Source organism: Carya illinoinensis, chromosome 13 (genome assembly GCF_018687715.1).
Source record: "Carya illinoinensis cultivar Pawnee chromosome 13, C.illinoinensisPawnee_v1, whole genome shotgun sequence".
In the NCBI taxonomy this organism is placed as follows: Eukaryota; Viridiplantae; Streptophyta; class Magnoliopsida; order Fagales; family Juglandaceae; genus Carya; species Carya illinoinensis.
In genome coordinates, this window is record NC_056764.1 from 9,221,653 (window position 1) to 9,240,000 (window position 18,348).

At 36.7% G+C, this 18,348-nt stretch overlaps 3 protein-coding genes and 1 pseudogene across 3 annotated transcripts; 1 reads left to right on the plus strand and 3 right to left on the minus strand.

The window, feature by feature from the left end:
- Positions 1–1,135: 1,135 nt before the first annotated feature.
- LOC122290802 (18.2 kDa class I heat shock protein-like) lies at positions 1,136–1,964 on the plus strand. The gene has a single exon (XM_043098464.1). The coding sequence runs from the start codon at positions 1,282–1,284 to the stop codon at positions 1,738–1,740; it is 459 nt and encodes a 152-aa protein (XP_042954398.1). The 5' UTR covers positions 1,136–1,281; the 3' UTR covers positions 1,741–1,964.
- Positions 1,965–2,017: 53 nt separating this feature from the next.
- Positions 2,018–3,873, minus strand: LOC122290801 (UDP-glucose iridoid glucosyltransferase-like). Its single transcript, XM_043098463.1, has 2 exons — positions 3,366–3,873; positions 2,018–3,046 (listed from the first exon to the last, which is right to left on the minus strand). Exons 1-2 carry the CDS (start codon positions 3,844–3,846, stop codon positions 2,154–2,156), a joined length of 1,374 nt encoding a protein of 457 aa, XP_042954397.1. The 5' UTR covers positions 3,847–3,873; the 3' UTR covers positions 2,018–2,153.
- Positions 3,874–4,421: 548 nt separating this feature from the next.
- On the minus strand, positions 4,422–8,677 carry LOC122290919 (cation/H(+) antiporter 3-like). Its single transcript, XM_043098592.1, has 3 exons — positions 8,423–8,677; positions 6,211–7,209; positions 4,422–5,868 (listed from the first exon to the last, which is right to left on the minus strand). The coding sequence occupies exons 1-3, from the start codon at positions 8,675–8,677 to the stop codon at positions 4,744–4,746; spliced, it is 2,379 nt and encodes a 792-aa protein (XP_042954526.1). The 3' UTR covers positions 4,422–4,743.
- Positions 8,678–10,525: 1,848 nt separating this feature from the next.
- LOC122290920 lies at positions 10,526–15,110 on the minus strand (annotated as a pseudogene).
- Positions 15,111–18,348: the final 3,238 nt, after the last annotated feature.

Consider the following 18,348-nt stretch of genomic DNA (forward strand, 5'->3'; position numbering starts at 1 on the left):
GTATGTAGACTTAAATTCAGGCTGCCTGCCGTTAATATTTCAAGTAATGCTATTATGCCAGTGCCGCTAAAGATTCACATCTTGAGATTATGAATTCGATCCTCCTTTTTCATGTATATATATAATATATATATGTAAAAAGTAAGCCTGCTGTCATCCAAGCAGGTAGGCAGCTTGCCACTCCGTCCACATCATCTGCATGGGAAGAGGGTCGTCTTTGAGTCTCAAGTCCTAATCCTGTCTTGCATGGGTGGGTGATCTTGTTCAAGTGGGCGGATTGGCTTGATGAATGTTTGCCCATTGTGAGGTATCGCATGAGCATGGGGAGAGGGGGAGAGAAAGATATAACGGCGATGACGAGAGAATGAGGCAAAACATAAAAAGAGAAGAGAGAGGAAAAGAAAAGGTGTGACACGAGAATTTGTATTTCAAAATTTAACCTAAAACAAAATCAAGTCTTTTTATTAAAAAATTATTTTTTAATATATATATACATACATACATACATATATATATATATATATATATACACACACACACACATACGAGCGGGTGGGTAAAATCTGCCTGAGGGCAATGCCCCTCTCGGCACTTGCCCCCTTATCGTCCTGGGATGCGGGCAAATTGCCCTGCCTTTCTCAAGCAGGGTTCAGGTGCATGGGCGAGGTGCATGTAGTCAATCCCCATCCTACTTTTAAGCATCTTGTAGAAAAATGTTTTTAAAGAATAACTACAAATCATATTATCAATATGACATAGTTTAATGTAAAAAGTAAATTTTAAAATTTAAATCTTATAAATTAAATTATATCATGTAAATGATGTGTAGTGTAAAATTTTTAGAATAATTATATTTGTTAGTATGATTGCCTAAGAACTTTTATTTGATTTGATTTGTAAATAGGAGACGTGTCAAGAAAAATATCTAATTTAAGTTATAATATGATTCAATATAAATTAAATAAAGATAAATAATTCTTATAGTTATGACTATTTTTTCTTATAATATTAGACACTTTTAATTAAAAAAAAAAAAAAAAAGAAAAAAAAAAAACCGAGCCTGAAGCCCATTGTATCGTTGGGCGGGCTTTTGCTCATCTAGAACTTCTAAGCCCCATCGACACTTCCCCATAGCTCTAGAAGGCAGAGGAAGTTTACTGAAATCTCGCGAAAGTGCCCCTCTCACCTTCACCTTCACTTTCTCTGCTCATTTCTTCCGCTTTCCCTTCAAGCAAACTCTGGAATCTCCCAATTATCGAATCTCTAGTTAGCTGAGCAGAAATGTCGATCGTTCCATTTACTGGGCGAGAGAGCAATGTCTCCAACTCCAACTCCTCCTCCAGAGACCTGTGGGATCCATTCCAAAACTTCCCAGAGAACGGCCTTTGGGACCCATTCAGCGATTTTCCTTCCTCACTCTTAGGGTTCCGCCCTCTCTCCCTTTTCGGAACCTCCGTGAACACCAGTCTCGACTGGAGGGAAACTCAGACTGCCCACGTTTTGACGGCGTCTCTTCCGGGATTTATGGACGAGGACGTGCTAGTTGAGCTCCAAGATGATCGAGTGCTCCAGGTGAGCGTGGAGAGCGGCAGGTTCATGAGCAGGTTCAAGATCCCGGACGATGCGAAGCTCGAGCAGCTCAAGGCCTCCATGCACAATGGGTGTCTTACTGTGACTGTTCCAAAAGTGGAGGCCAGGATGCCTAACGTCAGGAACATCGATATCTCCGGGTCCGGCTAAATCTATGCTCTTCCTTTGTCCCTCACTATGTTAATAGGGTGTGTGGTTTGTTGAAGGTCACTGTGAGCTCCGAGTTGCATTTGAAGTTGTTTGATGTAATGCGTCGTTTAAGTATGCGATGTTTCTGTTCTTGTAATGCTAAGCTGAGCTTGGTTTGTCTGGAAATAAATAAGTTATGTTCTTAACGGTTATTACTCTGTGGTATAAAAAAGAAGCTGTAGTAATTCCCGAGTCCTAACATATTTTCTCGAGCACATTACTTTTATGGCAAACTTAATTCAGAAGCAGGAGGACTGTTTGATTTCATATATATGTTTATTTTCATATAATATAGCAGTAGTTTTCATCTGACATCCGATGCTATTACCCTAGCAGAGAAAGCTAGGAAATTTAGGTGCTTTCTGATTTAAAGACTAAGCAATTTTGAGCGACAGGATATACCCTACCAACTCATATAATGAATTGTAAGAGCCACCACCTTCCGACATGCAAATATCAATCTTCTCCTTCAAATGCACTGCCCTCTGCCTCATCTCCTTCCCTTCTTTATCCACAATCAGCCTTCTTACAGCCCGCTCTATCTCCCCTCTTTCCATATTGTCTCCCCATTCCTGTCCGGTTCTCCATACTTGGGTCAAGTACCTTGCATGCACCCACTGATCTCCAAAATATGGTTGGCATATCATTGGAACACCTTCACAGAGACCTTCAAGGGTCGAATTCCAACCACAATGGCTCCAAAATCCTCCCACCGCACCGTGTGCCAACACTTCCTTCTGGGGTGCCCATTTCACAATGCAACCCCTTTCTCCAATGGCTTCTATGAAACCTTCAGGAAGTGAATCTGTCCATTCTGAACAAGTAGTTGTTGGATCCGGTCGAACCACCCATAGGAAATGCTGCTGGCTGTTAGCCAGCCCCCATTCCATTTCGGCTAGCTCTTTCTTGTCCATGGATGCTATACTCCCTAAACTTATATAGATGACAGAGTTACAGGCTTGCTTATCTAGCCATTCAATGCAGTTTGTATCCTCTTCCAGTATACTGCAGGATTTGGCGGGAGCTATTTTGTGGAAAGGGCCGATCGCGAATAATGGAACTTGGCTTTGCTGCTGGAGCTGTGCCAGTGATTTCCCTTCGAGGCAGTCCATGGTGTTCCAAATGATGGCCGCAGATGTTCTGGTTTCATGCGCATTGGCTATTAGCTGCAGCAAGTCGTTTATACTTTTGAAATTGGTAATAGGGAGATCTTTGAATCTGAGAGGATGAAGCCCCGGCACTGATTCCAGCAATATAGGATCTGCATCTGAAGATTACTCTTAATTATCAAAATTTGTACTTTTTTCTGCTATCAACTCGAAAATAGGAATCATTTCTTGACTGAATTGGATGGTCTAATTTTGGAGAGATATAAGCACATGTGGGTCTTATAGCATTTAATGTCGTATGTGATTTCGGCTAGTGTGTGAATATGTAATGCTGGGTCTTATCTCTCTGGTAGACCATCAATAAACTATAACTCAGGACCTCATGGTTAGTGATGGGACCAATATACAGTTAATCAGGGCCAACAACACTTTGGATACAAACTTTTTCTTTTGTTTGCTAGGTAAAATAACACGTACCTTGTGTAGAAATGTGACCGTCTTTAAGAAGCCCAGGAATTGCGTTGTAAGTCAGATCATGTATAGCACTGCTAGTGCGCAAGATGATACTGGGAAGCTTCAGATGCTTTGCTACTGCTGCGGCGAAATACATGTATTCATCATATATGATGCAGGTAATCTCACCGTCATACTCCCTTGTTTCCATCACCAAGGCCAGTGATTCCTCAAGGGGAGCTCTGCAGTTGTTGTTGAAAGAAGAAATCACATCTATAAAGTTCCCAGAGGAGACGACACGATCAGAGAAGCCATCCACGATGGGTAGGAAATGGAAGTCAGGGTGGTTTGCCGTGTTGGGGAAGTTGAATTGGGTGTGAGAGATTGTGATGGAGAAGCCCTTGGAATGTAGAATATAACCCAAATGAAGCATCGGGTTTATGTGACCTTGGAATGGACAAGGAACCAGCACCAGTCTGTGAGGTCTCTTCCATTGTTTTTCCATATCTTTCCATCTCTCTGAAGTTGGTTGTGTTGCTAATTATAATATTGGAATAGGTGGCCTCAGTCCAAGTCTGCTGGGTGGTAAAGTTTGCACTTATCTATATCATTGTCAATCCAAGTCATTTTATATACATATTTATTATATTTAGACAAAAATGTTGGAAATCTTCACTTTAATACTGCCACCATCTTGACTTGGATTGGATTGTGGGGGAAGTCGTGTGTATGTTACAAGGCAGGAAAATTTTTTGTATAATGTTTTTGTTTTTTTGTGGTGAAGGTTGGTTGGCTACTCGGTTTCAAACATTCTTGTACGCACTATGGTGTACTCAGATTTAGGATCCTACGCAATGCTTGGGGAGTGGCTTACAGAGATCAGGAAGTATATAGAACGCATCTAGTTTTGATCAAAGCATCTTTGCAGATAAAAAGACATGATCATCTACGTACATGATTAGGTCGTTCAAGGAATTGTTGGAAGACGCAGCTGCTCTAAGGCACATTCAAAACCACAAAGAAAATGGGATAAAATAAGTCACCACTAGCTTGTTCTTCCTAGTTTGGTTTGACATGATATCATGGATCGCATCACATTTTAATTTAAGATAGAAAAATATGAGGATGCAAAAAGAAGTGTGATTAGTTAATAACTGAATTGATCACTACGCTTGATAATTATAGTTATCTAAAATTGGTAAGAACTAGGCTTCACAATAAGGGGAAGGCCGTTTGATACTAAATATAAACCTAAATCCCTCACGCATTGTGATCTCTTATAATTTACAGTATCACCGAAAAATAAAAAATAAAAATAAAAAAAACAAATCAAGAGAAGATGCGTGGATGGAACATTTTAGATTGATCTCAATTTGATATGTACTTCTCCTGCCGTGACTACCTAGCTATTATCTGTTTGTTGTTGCTGCACCACCAAGATAGAAGTTTTGCTATCGATATCTGAGGAGGCGAGCAAGTCTCCAATGATCCCAAGCTCTGGGAATTCACTCCATTCCGCAAGCCCAGAGGTCTGAGGGGAATTTATGTTATGTCGTCTGCCAACTATTATAAGGTCAAACTTGTATGACATAGAGCGAATTATCATTGCCGTCTGAGGCCCATCTTCCACTTTCTCCTCTGAATATATCACATATGATCCATTACCCACATTGTTACGCTTGACATCCTTTAAGACCTCGAAATCAAGCAAGTTGTCTATGTGGATATCTCCTTCAGTTTCAGAGGCAACAAGGTGAAGCACAGTCAGGTTGACGTTCGAGTTTCTGGCCAAGCGTTTGGCAAAAATTATTGCCTCTTGATCATCCTTACCTCCTAAGAAGAACATGGCAACAGAATAGGATGACTGCGTTGAAGCCATCGAGCGGCCTAAATGGCCACGATCGACTAAGATCCCGACGGAGCAGGGAGCTATTTCGAGGACATTGTAGTTTAAGGTCCTTATGTTATTGTCCTCTGATTCAATTGACCCATCAATGGACCATTTTCGATGGAATGGCAGCACTATGAGGGATGTGAGCCTGTCCAATGCAAGGGAGCAAATGTCTTCATGCATGCTCTTGGGTGGAGTGATTGCTGTGAAAAGGTTTACGGATAATCCAACCACTCTCTTTTCTTGTTTGAAACGTTCGAAAGGGATAATGATATTCTCTGAAAAGGTAGAACTGGAACCAAAAGTTTTCTGTTTGTTGTGGTAAATGAAAACTGGGGAGGATCGACCGATTAGTCGGACAAGGTGAAGCACATAAATTCCAAGGGGACTTTCTCTAGACAAGCATGCAGCTTCAAGTAGTTTGATTGCTGCAGCAACATTATCAGGCCCGTGGATGCACACCAGGACTCGGAGCTCTGCATTGCTTCTGCAATGCATGATATCCCTTTTCTGATAACCTGCATATTTCCTTGACGGATCGTACAGGTACTTCACCAAAGCTGGAATGATCATTGCATTTACTATCATCGCAATAGTAAACAAAGAGAACACCGGTTTTCCTTCTCTCTCATACCCCTGAGTTTGAATAGAACCATAAAAAGTCGGAACAAAAACCATCAGTAATTTAACCTTGTTCATGAAAACATCTCAGGCTACTACACCGGAATATCATGTGCTAAGGATTGATCAATATGTTCTTTCACTCTTCCAGTTGTGGCCTGCTTTTTGAAACAGTCACAACCATGGAAAAAAGTAGCTCATCCAGTTGGCAAAAAGATAATTTTTACAAGAAGAATTAGTAGGATATGTTAACTCCATATATATAGTAAGAAGTAATAGGAGCCTTGGGGCTGTGGTTTGCCCCCAAGGTAATTAAATTTCCTAGGAGAAAAATGGGGTAGAAATTAGTATAGTTACCTGAAACATTAAAACGCACAAATATATGGTCAGATGGCTGACACCTTTGAAACTCAAAATCAGAGCAACTGCTAAAGCATCATTCCAGGGCATTTTGGAGTACAAAGTTGGAACCATAGACCCCACCATTTTTGCCACAAATGTAGAATACATCAGGATAATGTTGAACATCATGGATCTGTCACTGAATGTGATTGAATGGATATCTGCTTTCATGGCAGCTGCAGTCACATAGAGTGGTTGAAACACTTCTTCAGTAAAGCAGTTGAGCTTGCTAACAATGGTGGATCCTAAAGGAGGTCCAGCTGGTACAGCCAAACCAAGAGCAAAAGGTCCGAAGAAGAAAGGCAAACCATTATAATTAGCATACAACCCGGACACAAACATTATCGCCATGATGATGTGAATATACATGCCTTTGACAGGCTTGCCTTCAGGTGTCTTCCTCACTACCCAAAACATTGCCGGTCGAAAAATATATGCAACGAACAAAAAAAAGACGAGAATTGATACGACCGTCATCACAGCGCGCGTAACACCTACCTCGTACGAAATTCTAACCATTTCGGAAAGCAACATGATCATCTTGCCACAAAGTTCGCTGACAAATGATGCAGATAAGGCTAATTGACCCAGCTCGGAATTCAGAATCCTAAGATGCTCGAGAAGATAAGCGACAACCGGAAATGAAGTTAGCGAATGAGCTACTGTTAGAAATGATCTTTTATTCATTTCTTCGGATAGCCAAGATCTTCCGAGTGTGAACTGCAGTAAATTGCCAACTAACAAAGGTGACACATAGCAGGCAATTCCAGTACACATGGCTTTCCTTCCCATTCTCTTCATCGTTCCCATATCGGTCTTTACAGAACTCACAAACACAAACAGTACATGACCGAAGAAACCCAGCACATATATCAATTCTTGACTTTTGGAGGAAAATATAACCTTTAATACCTTGAAGTGCCCAAGGATTCGTGAACTGAGAATGAAGCCAGCCTGGTTCACGTAATTAAAGAGCATATGCAATTCAGTACGAGTCTGATACAAATTATATATATTATTTTTGGGGGAAAATTTATATTAAAAAAAAATTTATTTTTCTATATTAATGTTTATCTTAATTCATATATATCGTACAAAAGAAAACACATAAAATATACACTTTAAACTCTCAAATTATCAACGCTTCTTTCATATTATTAATTAATAATCAAACTTATACTAAAAACCGATACTTTGAATTCTTTTTTATGATCTCAGCATCAAGAGTGTCTTATATTATCTATTTTCCATTCATCTCAACGATCGGGATTAATTTTTGAGAGTACAATGCATTGGTTTTAGCAGTTTAGAGGGCATAGTATATTTATCCCTAAAACAAATATCAATATGATCATGATTAACTTAAACATGCTTAAACCACATCATTGTTGTAACAGATCATGAACAATTATAATTTTTTTTTTCATAAATATATATATTGAAAAGTATGATCACGGAGAAAAGTGAAATGAATAAAGGGTAATATAGAAAAAGCATACGTTTGTTGGCATTTTAAAATAAATAAATAAATCTTTTCACAGTAGCGAGATAAGATGAGAATTTTATGTATAGTCGTAGGATAGTTTGAGTTGAATATTTTTTTGGGTTTTGGAAAATGAGAGAAAAAAAATTGAATAAAAAATATTATAAAGCTTAAATATTGTTAGAATATAATTTTATAATATTACTTTTATTTGGAGATTTAAAAAGGTTGAATTGTTTTTTATTTTTGTTTGAAAGTTCGGAAAAATTATAAGGATTAGTTTGAAAACTTTATATTTGAATTATGTTTGGGAATGAGATGGAATGAGAATTTTGAGATGAGATCTATTTCCAAACAATTAAACCTTAGAAGTTGTTTTAGCTTTTATTTCTATTTTTTTAATTGAAAAATAATAAATCTAAGAAAAATATTTGAGTCACATGATGTCCACGGCGATAACCATGGATATGATTTTCATAATATTTTTTTTGTAAAATGTTAAAACACAAATACTATTTTATAAAGTGATGTGCTTGAGTGTGAATTAACATGATTACGCTTACAAATAGATTTTCTTTCGACTAAATAATTTCAATTAAATTAATTAATAATATTATATATATATATATATATATATATATATGCAGTGAGAGGAAGTGGCGGGAAGAGGGCAGTACTACGTACAATGAGTTGAGAGGTAAAAGGAGGCATTCCATGACGCTTGAGAATATAATGGAAGGCCTGCGTGATGATGAAAATAACAATCATCTGGATCTCAAACAGTGGCAATGAAAACGAGAATGATTTCCCAGAATGAAAGTAGTTCCACAGGCCCGCCGAATGGATCCTGCCGGGAAGGTGAACACATTCTGTTACCGTGATAATGTCTGAGGGAATAAAGTTTGAAATTTTGGCCGGAGTTGCTTCTGATCCTGCCATGCCGGCGATGATCAGAACTGTCTACCTTAAATATTTCTTGGTCTTTTTCAGACGAAAAAAATGGGGTAGCTAGCTAGAGATCACCGGAGAGAACCGAAAATAACATATATATGCAAGGAATTATGATCGAGACGACAATAAAGGGAAGTTGCAGGCCGGTTCTTTAAACTTGTTCTCAAAATTAGTTTTGAGTCTTTTCAATGCATGCATATATGCATGGAACAAATAGAGCAATTACCAACCTCCATAGCTAATCAATGTCTATTTTTAGGGCAATTACTTGTTGCGAAACCGTTGATGGATATGCTAAGGATCGATCGGCCTGCGCGGATCATGATCTATCTATCTATATGGTTGTGACCCTTTTGATCATTCAAGTTATTAACAGCTTCTATTAATAATGGGTTTGTCGATTTCAAACGCTGTTGGGATTTTTCAACGTACTTATAACAGCCCCATGCATTTGGCCCCTTATTAAACTTTAGGTAGTTAGCCAGCCTCCAAACTACTTTAAATTTCAGATTATATAAAAACCAATCTTCCAATAAAAAAGCAACTGTTTATTAAAAGAATCTTTATCACGATGAGCTTTGAAATGCTTGCAAATATATATATATATATAATCAAATACTTATATATTAAGTTGTTAATTAAAAATAAATAAAAATCTTACCAGCCATGAATGCATGCCACCTGGTAATCATATAATCGATCCGACGATAAAAAATTGATCTATATATACGTTTTCATTTTAAATTTGCGTCCTTATAATTAGAAAATAAAAATTTATTTAAAATTAATGGATAATTTCGCATTTTCAATAAAAATAAAATATTATATATCGTAACTCTGAAACATGAATTAAGATCATTTAGATATCGATGTAGTACTCATATGTGATAAATATGCATGAGGTTATCAATCTACGTAAATTAACTGTCGTGTATAAATATTATTACTTTTTATTTTACTTTAAGGTCTCGTTTAAATTATGTTGTGATGAGATAAGATCGATGAGATGAGAAATTTGTAAACATATAATAGTGAAATTGTTTGTAAATGATAATAAAATAATTTAAGTGGAGAATCGAGATGTTTTATTAGATTTTAAAAAAGTAAAAGTAAATATTAATATTTATGTGATATATAAGAAAATGATAAAACTCACAAAACATATATAGTACAGTTGTTTGAATAATGCTTATATACAGTCTTAGGATACGCAAATTTCGCGTACTCTTTTTAAAAAAGGTGAAATTCATTATTAAAAAAAAATAATTTTTCCATATAGGGCTTCATATTTACCTACTTTTTTTCAAAATAAGTACTTGAGGCTTGCACACTCTAGGAGGCTCGCGTTCTCTTTTTTTTAAAAAAAAGGTAAATACAAGACTTACATAAAGAAATTATTATTTTTAATTGTAGACTACTTTTTTTATCAAAATGAGTAGTCGAAACTTGCGTATCCCAAGACTATATGTAGCAATATTCCTCTATTGGATGATAGGAAATTTCAAATGATCGAGTAAATTGATCAACACAACCCAATTTCTTTATAAAATTCTATATCATTAACTAAAGTAGTTCTTATTTATTTTGATTTTTAACAAGTACCATAATATCAGCTATACGTACAGAATGTATGTAAATCCTTGGAATATTGACAATTCTTGCTGATCTTACACCATCCGTCCTGAAATCCAAAAACAGTAAACACAATGCAAGACGACTTTATTTAATCGGCAGCAGCTTACGCTTAATATAACAACCTAAGAAATACATAAGATTATAGGTTCTTTTTTTTCATGATCTCCGGCCCCTGGCTTCTGGCTGCGCTCTGATGATCAGTTAGTTAATTGCAGAACATATTTTACGAATTTCACCCTGAGTACCCGTTTTAACATCAACATTGCTCATCTTCACCATGGACCTTCCAAACTCAACATTGAAGGCATTTGCTCCCAAGAAACGCTGAACAAAAGTCTTTGTGTTGGCATCAGTCCATAACCTTTGATCCGACTTGAGTACTCCACGGTCATTTCTCAAGTTGTTGAAGTAAGACGTGTCAAATGTATTTTGGCTACCATGATCTAGTCCAACACGTTTTGTTCCGTCACCATTTGGTGGGTAGAGAGCTCGGCGTTGAGGCAGGAAAGTTGGGTCAATGGTAGGATCATCACCTTTTCCACTTGTAGTAAAGTTGTATAGTTTGTATCTGAAGAGTTAACAAGCTGTTGTTCCAATGGTGTGTCCACCTATATATATATATAGTAACATAAATGCATGCAATTAGCAATTAATCGAAACACTATACGTATTTTACTCTACATACATACGTGCATGTTGAGATCATGCATATACGCTTGAAGTTGATGACTTTATGTAATAATTAGCTAGTCCATCTAGGTCCGAACTTTATAGTTAACTGTTTGAAATTTAGACTTCCAAAATTTACCCCTCCTAAGATCTACTCTTTACAAGAATAACAAAAAAAATAGAGAAATAATAACAATACAAGAAATTTACGTGAAAATTCCAAAACAAGAGAAAAACCACCAGACCCAAAGATGAAAATTTATTATGTGAAAATTTGTTACAATCATACAATTTTTCTCCTCACCCCAAACACACCCACAAAACTTTCCCACTAGTAAAATTTTAACTTTACACATCTTCCCCTTTTATAAAAAGGCTAACAAAAGATTTTAACTAAAGTCAAAAGTTATTAGATAAGTTTTCAATTGGTGCACTTAAACTAAGAGGTTAAACCTCTTATTTATAATCTTAAGGATTTGCTCTTTCTTTATTTCCCACCGGTGTGGGACTAAACAAAGGAGCACAAAAGTCAACAATCTCTACCTTGCAACTTTGACTGGTCCCACAACCAAGCTCCACCTCAATAAATATTTTCATAACTTCTGCTATCATGCTTCACCATAAAATCATATCTACTCAGAATAAACCAATTCCAAGCATTTCAGTTCGGCCCATGTCGAAAAACAACCTTGCTGAAAATTATAGTGTAATTTCCACGTTTGGTTTTCCTGAAAGTTCATCAGCTATCGATATGAATTTCCACCACACACCCTGCATCAATGCCAAACCAATGCCTGTGTGCAAACTTGTGGACCCGCTAACATTAACACATCCTCCATCAGGACAACTTTGGAATTAGCAGCATGTCATGAGGATATACATGTCTATTTTTAAAGATCAAAATCTTCTATGGAGAGAGACACAACATTAGCATCATTTCTAGTATCTCTATTTACTGATTTGGAGCCACTTGCCGAACCTGCTTCAGCTCTTGGATAATTTTTTTTAACGTATCTAGATTGTCCACACTCCCAGCAGACTACTTTCTTCTTCATGGAGTTCTTCATCTTTTCATTTCCAGCTACTACCATTACAAAGTTCTCAAGTGGAATATTACTTTCACTACTTAGTTTTCTCTCTTCAGAAAATATTTTACTGATAACTTCTGAAAAAATTATTTTCTCCTTCCCATGTATCAAAATAGGTTTCATGTGCTCATATAAAGGTGGAAAAGACTAGATGAGTCTCAAGGCTTGATCGTCATCATCAATTTTAACTCCAATAGCTTCTAACTCAGTGACAATGCTATTGAGAACGCTTAAATGATCTGAAATAGTTGTACCTTTACTCATCCGCAGTGTATAAAACTGCTCCTTCAGGTACACACGATTTGAGACACTATTCGTCTGATACAACTCTTCAAGTTTTTTCCAGAGTTCCTTTATCGTAGATATTCCATGCAAATTTGCAAGAACATTTTTGCTCAAGCACAAACGTATCGCACTTGTTGTTCTCAAATCTAGATTCTCACAATTTTCATCGCTCATTTTAAATCTGCTCCTTTCACCAGTCACACTAATACCAGTGCTGACTTCAGGTGTTGGTCTGTTCTTCAATGGCTTGTGTAATTCTGATTGAATCAAGACATTCTTGACTTATACTTGCCACAAGCCAAAATTGATTTTTCCATCAAATTTCTCCACCTCAAATCTGACAAGATTTGAAGGCATACTTCCGGATATTACTTTGATGAATTTACTGTAGAAATGAATAGTACCTCACTAAGTCAGTTCCTAAGAAAGATTGGAGAGTCACAATGGACACACTTAAAATTTTCAATCTCCTAGACAGAACCTCCTTAGACTGTACGTATCTACACTACCACACCAAAACTCCACCCTACAAAAGAACCTAGTGGCTCTGATACCAATTGTTGAAAATTTGGACCTCCCAAATTCACTCCCCTTAGGATCTACAATTTGCAGGAATAATAAGAAAAATAGAGAAATAATAACAATACAAGAAATTTATGTGGAAACTCCAAAATAGAATAAAAACCACCAGACTCAGATAAGAAAATTCACTATGTGAAAAATTGTTACAATCATACAATTTTTCTCCTCATCCCAAACACACCCATAAAACTTCCCCACTAGTAAAACTTTAATTTTAAACCTCTTCCCCTTTTACAAAAAGGCTAACAGAGGATTTTAACTAAAGTCAAAAGTTATTAAATAAGCTTTCAACTGGTCACTTAAACTAAGAGACTAAGCCTCTAATTTATAATCTTAAGGATTTGCTCCTTCTTTATTTTCCATCGGTGTGGGATTAAACAAAGGAGCACAAAAGTCAACATTAACTTAGCTTAAATCTCTATTTGTCAAAACCAAAAATCATGTACCTGTAATCATTAAGACTGTGTAGAGATATGCATTAAGTAGTTCTTACCAATGAGGGCAACGAGATCTTTGGTGTCGAGACCTTTTTCTACAAATTTTTGCTTTTGAACATCAACAGAGTCTCTAAAGCCAGGCAAATTGGTGGTATCTGAGGCCAATGATACCCTACCATCTCTATGTCCTGTGGGCACTTGCCAGCTCTATCCCTTAGTCTGCAATAACAATTGATGATTGATCAATATAATATGGTTATAAGGTCTCATGCTTGATTATTGCTCATATATGTGTGTGCATGATCACAAACACAAATGCTTATACTGGATTATGACTTCAAATGTTCTCATTTCAAATGTTATATATGAAATGAACATCATGATATATATATATATATGGAAAACACTAAAAACACAAAGGAATCTCACAAACTAACGTATATTATTTCACGTTAATTAATTTTGTTTTCTCTTCTCTGTACACATCTCTCTCTCCCTCCCCTTCCCAGAGCCCTCCAGTCCTTGTCACCCTGTCCCATTGCTAAAAACCCACTTTCTTCAAAAATCCAAGTTCAAACTCTCTCTCTCTCTCTCTCTCTCTCTCTCTCTCTCTCTCTCTCTCTCTCTCTCTCTCTCTCTCTCTCTCTCTCTCTCTCTCTCTCTCTCTCTCTCTCAGCTTATTTTATCAATCTCGCCCTTCTCTCTCACCAACCCATCAATCTTACTCTTTTCTCTTACTGCTCCAAGGAATCATTGACTTGTTCCAAGGACTTGATCTATCATATGCACTTAAAGACTTCTTTGAGAATGAGAGAGTTGAGGGACTTGAGGCTCTGTAGGTTTGGCTTGTTGGTTTTGGCTTCCGTATGCGGTTGAGGGGCTGCTTCTCTGTGGTCTTTGGTTTGACGGGTCACTTTCCTTTTAGCCATTATTTCATTTTCTTTTTTTTTTTCTTTGAGCCTGTGATAATAGCAAGATGGGACTGGGATTTGAGAGTTATAGTGGAAAGTGACAAAGTTAGGGATGATGTGCACCGACGACGACTACAAATAGCAAAAATAACAAAGACAACAAATACCAAGTGTAAATGAATGGGCAAAAGCACTTGATGAAAGGAAACAACAAAAGGAAAAATGTGTGTGTGTGTGTGTGTGTGTGTGTGAGAGAGAGAGAGAGAGAGAGAGAGAGAGAGAGAGAGAGAGAGAGAGAGAGAGAGAGAGAGAAGAAGAAGAAGAAGAAGAAGAAGAAGAAGAAGGAGAAGAAGAGAAAAAGGGGACGATGAAACTCAAAGGAATTTGAAAAATGTTAGGGAAAGAAGAGTCAATGATATTCAAAGGCTGGACTTGGGAGGACTGAAGGGAAAGGAATTGGACAAATTTCGTCCAAACAAAGGGAAAAAAAAAAAAGCCTCACTTGGTATTATTGCCACGTTAGTACGTGGAAACCCTTTGTGGGAGTAGCGAGACTCTATATATATATAATTACCAAGAAAACAGAATCGCGGGCAGCAAGGGCAAGAATGTCAGCACAAGAAACTATGCCAGGACATGTAGCTTCAAGCTTAGCCTTGGCATCATCTATGACTTCAAATCCTCTTAACAAACTGTTAGGTGGTGCTGTTCTCTCAGTGTTAGTCCCCTTAATAAGGATAGAAGCATCGCAGCCATGCACAAAGCAGTTGTGGAAGTGCATCCTGAACAGCCCCGGAGCAATGGTCGGATACATAGATATATATATATATATATATATATATAAAGAATCTAAAGAGTGTTTAGATTTAAAAAACGTCACATCTCATCTCATCATTACAATTTAATAAATTCTTACATAAAATATAATAAACACTTTAATTTTTTTAAATCTCAATTCAAATTTTTAAAATTTTAAAATAATAATAATATTTAATTTAATTTTTATTTAAAATTATCTCAATTTTACCTCAACTCTAAATTCAAATAAGCTTTAATAAGAAATGGGGTCGGGAGAGAACAGAGAATCAGCAAAGCTGCAAGTGCACAGTATCGTAGTTTTATAGTAAAGTAATAAGAAGAGTATCGTCCTCAGGGATTGGTACCTTACTCTTGCCAAATACCAAAATTATGCTAATCTCAATTTTATCTAGAGGAATCGCTAAGGTTTTTGTAGTAGCAAATAAAACTAGATCAACTCAAGAGAAATAAGCAAAGAAAGTAAAACTGATGTTTGAAGATCAAATTCAATAGGGAAGAAAACTTCTAGGAAATCGATTTCACCATAATTCTTCACTATGCTTTTCTCATCCAGCTAATTTAACTTAAACCTCTTTTGTCTATTAGCAAATCTCGAATTCATCCAAAAGCCTCTTTCGATAGTCAATTGGAATTGATTCTAGTTTATCAATTCACACAAGAGTATGCAAATTAAATAATCAAGAACGCAATAAGACCAATGATTTAATTACTACACAGGTTCATACAAGTCTTTCGATCTCTATACTTACCTATGCTGAAATATCCAAGATCTACCCTATGATTCCCTCTTTCGATAGCAAATCACAAGATTAATAATCATCTAATCAATGGCCAGTTAATTAGAAGCATTAAACTCAGAATAAATCAGATAAACAAAGAGAGAATTGCATTAAATTAGCATGGACAAACAAGCATAGTTCGGAATTAGGTTACATCGTTTTCCTAGAAAGAAGAAAATTTAGCTCATACTAGAATTGGAATTCAACATAAACGAATTCACCATAATTATTCTGAGAAGATGGGAAGAAGAAAATAAACACTGAAAAATCCTCCTTGCAGCCTCAACTGGTCGTCAAAAGCTCAAGAGAACGATTCAACGCCTTTCTCCCGTCCGTGCTCGTGTAAGAATCCAACGTACGTGCAATAAATTGGAATTCCGTCTCCAAAACAAATGATTTGAATCCCTCTAGCTATGTTTTTCTCTCCCAAAGAGTGTTCTCCAGTCAAAAACCGCGGCTCTAGAGTGAAGAATGGCCTTTTATATGGTCCCACGGCGGAAAACCTAAAATCTGTCAAAATACGATGTTCGCTCGAGCGGGGTGTCGAGCGCGCGTCGAGCGTTCGACTCTGCCTGATTTCGCTCGAGCGTCCTATCGAGCGCACATCGAGCGTTCGACTCTGCCTGATTTCGCTCGAGCGATAAATGTCTCCGCTCGAGCGATCTTCGTTTTTCAGCAACCCGCTCGAGCTCCCTGTCGAGCGGCAGTCGAGCGTTTGAATCTGCCTGAATTCGCTCGAGCGGCCAAAAGCCTCCGCTCGAGCGAACTTGTAAAATCTGCAATATGAAATTTTGCAAGCCATCAAATACCCCCAAACTTACAACTTTGTTTGTCCTCAAACAAAAAGAAAAACAAATGATAGTTTAGGCAATATCAACTCGACCCCAAAGAGAAGTATCATCATTCACCAAGCTTTTATGAATTTAGATTTCATCTCTAGTATCTTACTCTTTTAACATCAAAGATAGCAAGAAAATCAATCAAAAATTTTGCAATTTGTCAAGCAAGAGTTAGGCGTTTACTTCAACCTAAAGCTAAGACCTTGAGTGGGTGTGTGATATAGTCAATTTAACCTCAAACCACCTACAAACTCAGATAAAAGTAGAACAACCAAAATCAGAAGAATTCTCTTAAAACTTAACCCCATAAGTCCAATTTTCAGAAATCCTCTCCACTAATGTAGTCAACACCAAAATCAAAGATCAAAAGGTCTTTATTAAGGTTGTAATGATAGGCCACAGGGTGAGGGTTAAGAAAGAACTGGATATGGGAAATTAAATCAAACTGGGAAAATACTTAGTGAAAAGAACATTAAAAGAGAAACTCACATGATTCAAATCATAGCTCTTTCTTGGCAATATGCTCATACTTGTGGCATTATTATTGCTGTAATCACTGATGTAATACCAACACTTCCCTTAACAAAATTTGAGGTAATTCACTTTCCGCTTGGCGACTTCTTTTTCTTTTCTTTTCTTTTCTTTTCTTTTTTTTTTTTTTTTTTTTTTTTTTTATATATATCACTTCCTTTCTTCTTCTTCTTTTTCTTTGATCGAATAGAGCAAACATAATACGTTTCATCATGAAACCAATTTTCTCTTTTAAATGTAACTCTCCACCAAAGTATTTTCTCAAACTCTCAACGGTAGATTCATTGTTTTTCAGGCTTAGAGCGGGCATGGTTTATGTAGTTTAAAGAATCAATAAAGGCTCATGAAGGCTCAAGGGGGTTGACTATGGAAACACACCATGTAATGATGGCATGACATTTAGGACGGCTGGGAAAGCTTTTTGGTTATGCCAAAGAAATGCCTAGATCATTTCTCTAATATTTGGTCTCAACTAGGATTTCGCCTCAAGGACCCATCAACGGATTCTAGAGCAAAGCAAAATCGAACCTCCCTCTTTCAATTAATTCAACTTCTTCTCTTCATAAGCAAAATGGAATAAGAGAAAAACGACTATGTGCTCAATTGTGTTCAAGGTCAAAGATTTAAACCAAAGTACCCACAAAACTTCACTTGACATAAAAGAAATTTTTGAAAATTTTTCTCAAAACCATCTTCAATCACAAATTTCAGAGTCATAGAGAATTCAATCTTACTCCAATGCATGCTTGGTAAGAGACTCAAACAACCCATCAACAACCCAAGACTTAGAAAACAAGAGGATCAAATGATTATAGGAGTTTACACCCCCAAACTTAAACTAAACAATGTCCTCATTGTGATGTAAAAGTAAAAAGGATTGAAGAAATAAAGGAACTTCCCTGGTTTTATGGTGAACCTTCCGAGGTTTTAAAATTTTCCAGCTCTTTATTCTTGCTAAATAAACCTGCATCAAAAACCAATTTATTAAAACTTAAATAAATAAAGATAATAAAATAAATGAAAGAAATAAAGATAGATATATGGGTTGCCTCCCATAAGCGCTTGTTTTAAAGTCTACAGCCAG

What these genes read in the sequence shown, in the direction of transcription:
- LOC122290802 (XM_043098464.1), top strand. Translation starts at nt 1,282, where the DNA reads ATGTCGATCGTTCCATTTACTGGGCGAGAGAGCAATGTCTCCAACTCC.
- LOC122290801 (XM_043098463.1), bottom strand. Translation starts at nt 3,846, where the DNA reads ATGGAAAAACAATGGAAGAGACCTCACAGACTGGTGCTGGTTCCTTGT. An exon ending in CGGTCACATTTCTACACAAG is followed by an intron (nt 3,047 to 3,365) that starts GTACGTGTTATT and finishes AGTAATCTTCAG; the next exon opens with ATGCAGATCCTATATTGCTG.
- LOC122290919 (XM_043098592.1), bottom strand. Translation starts at nt 8,677, where the DNA reads ATGGCAGGATCAGAAGCAACTCCGGCCAAAATTTCAAACTTTATTCCC. An exon ending in CTTTTACCTCTCAACTCATT is followed by an intron (nt 7,210 to 8,422) that starts GTACGTAGTACT and finishes TACGTGAACCAG; the next exon opens with GCTGGCTTCATTCTCAGTTC. An exon ending in TGTGCGTTTTAATGTTTCAG is followed by an intron (nt 5,869 to 6,210) that starts GTAACTATACTA and finishes ATTCAAACTCAG; the next exon opens with GGGTATGAGAGAGAAGGAAA.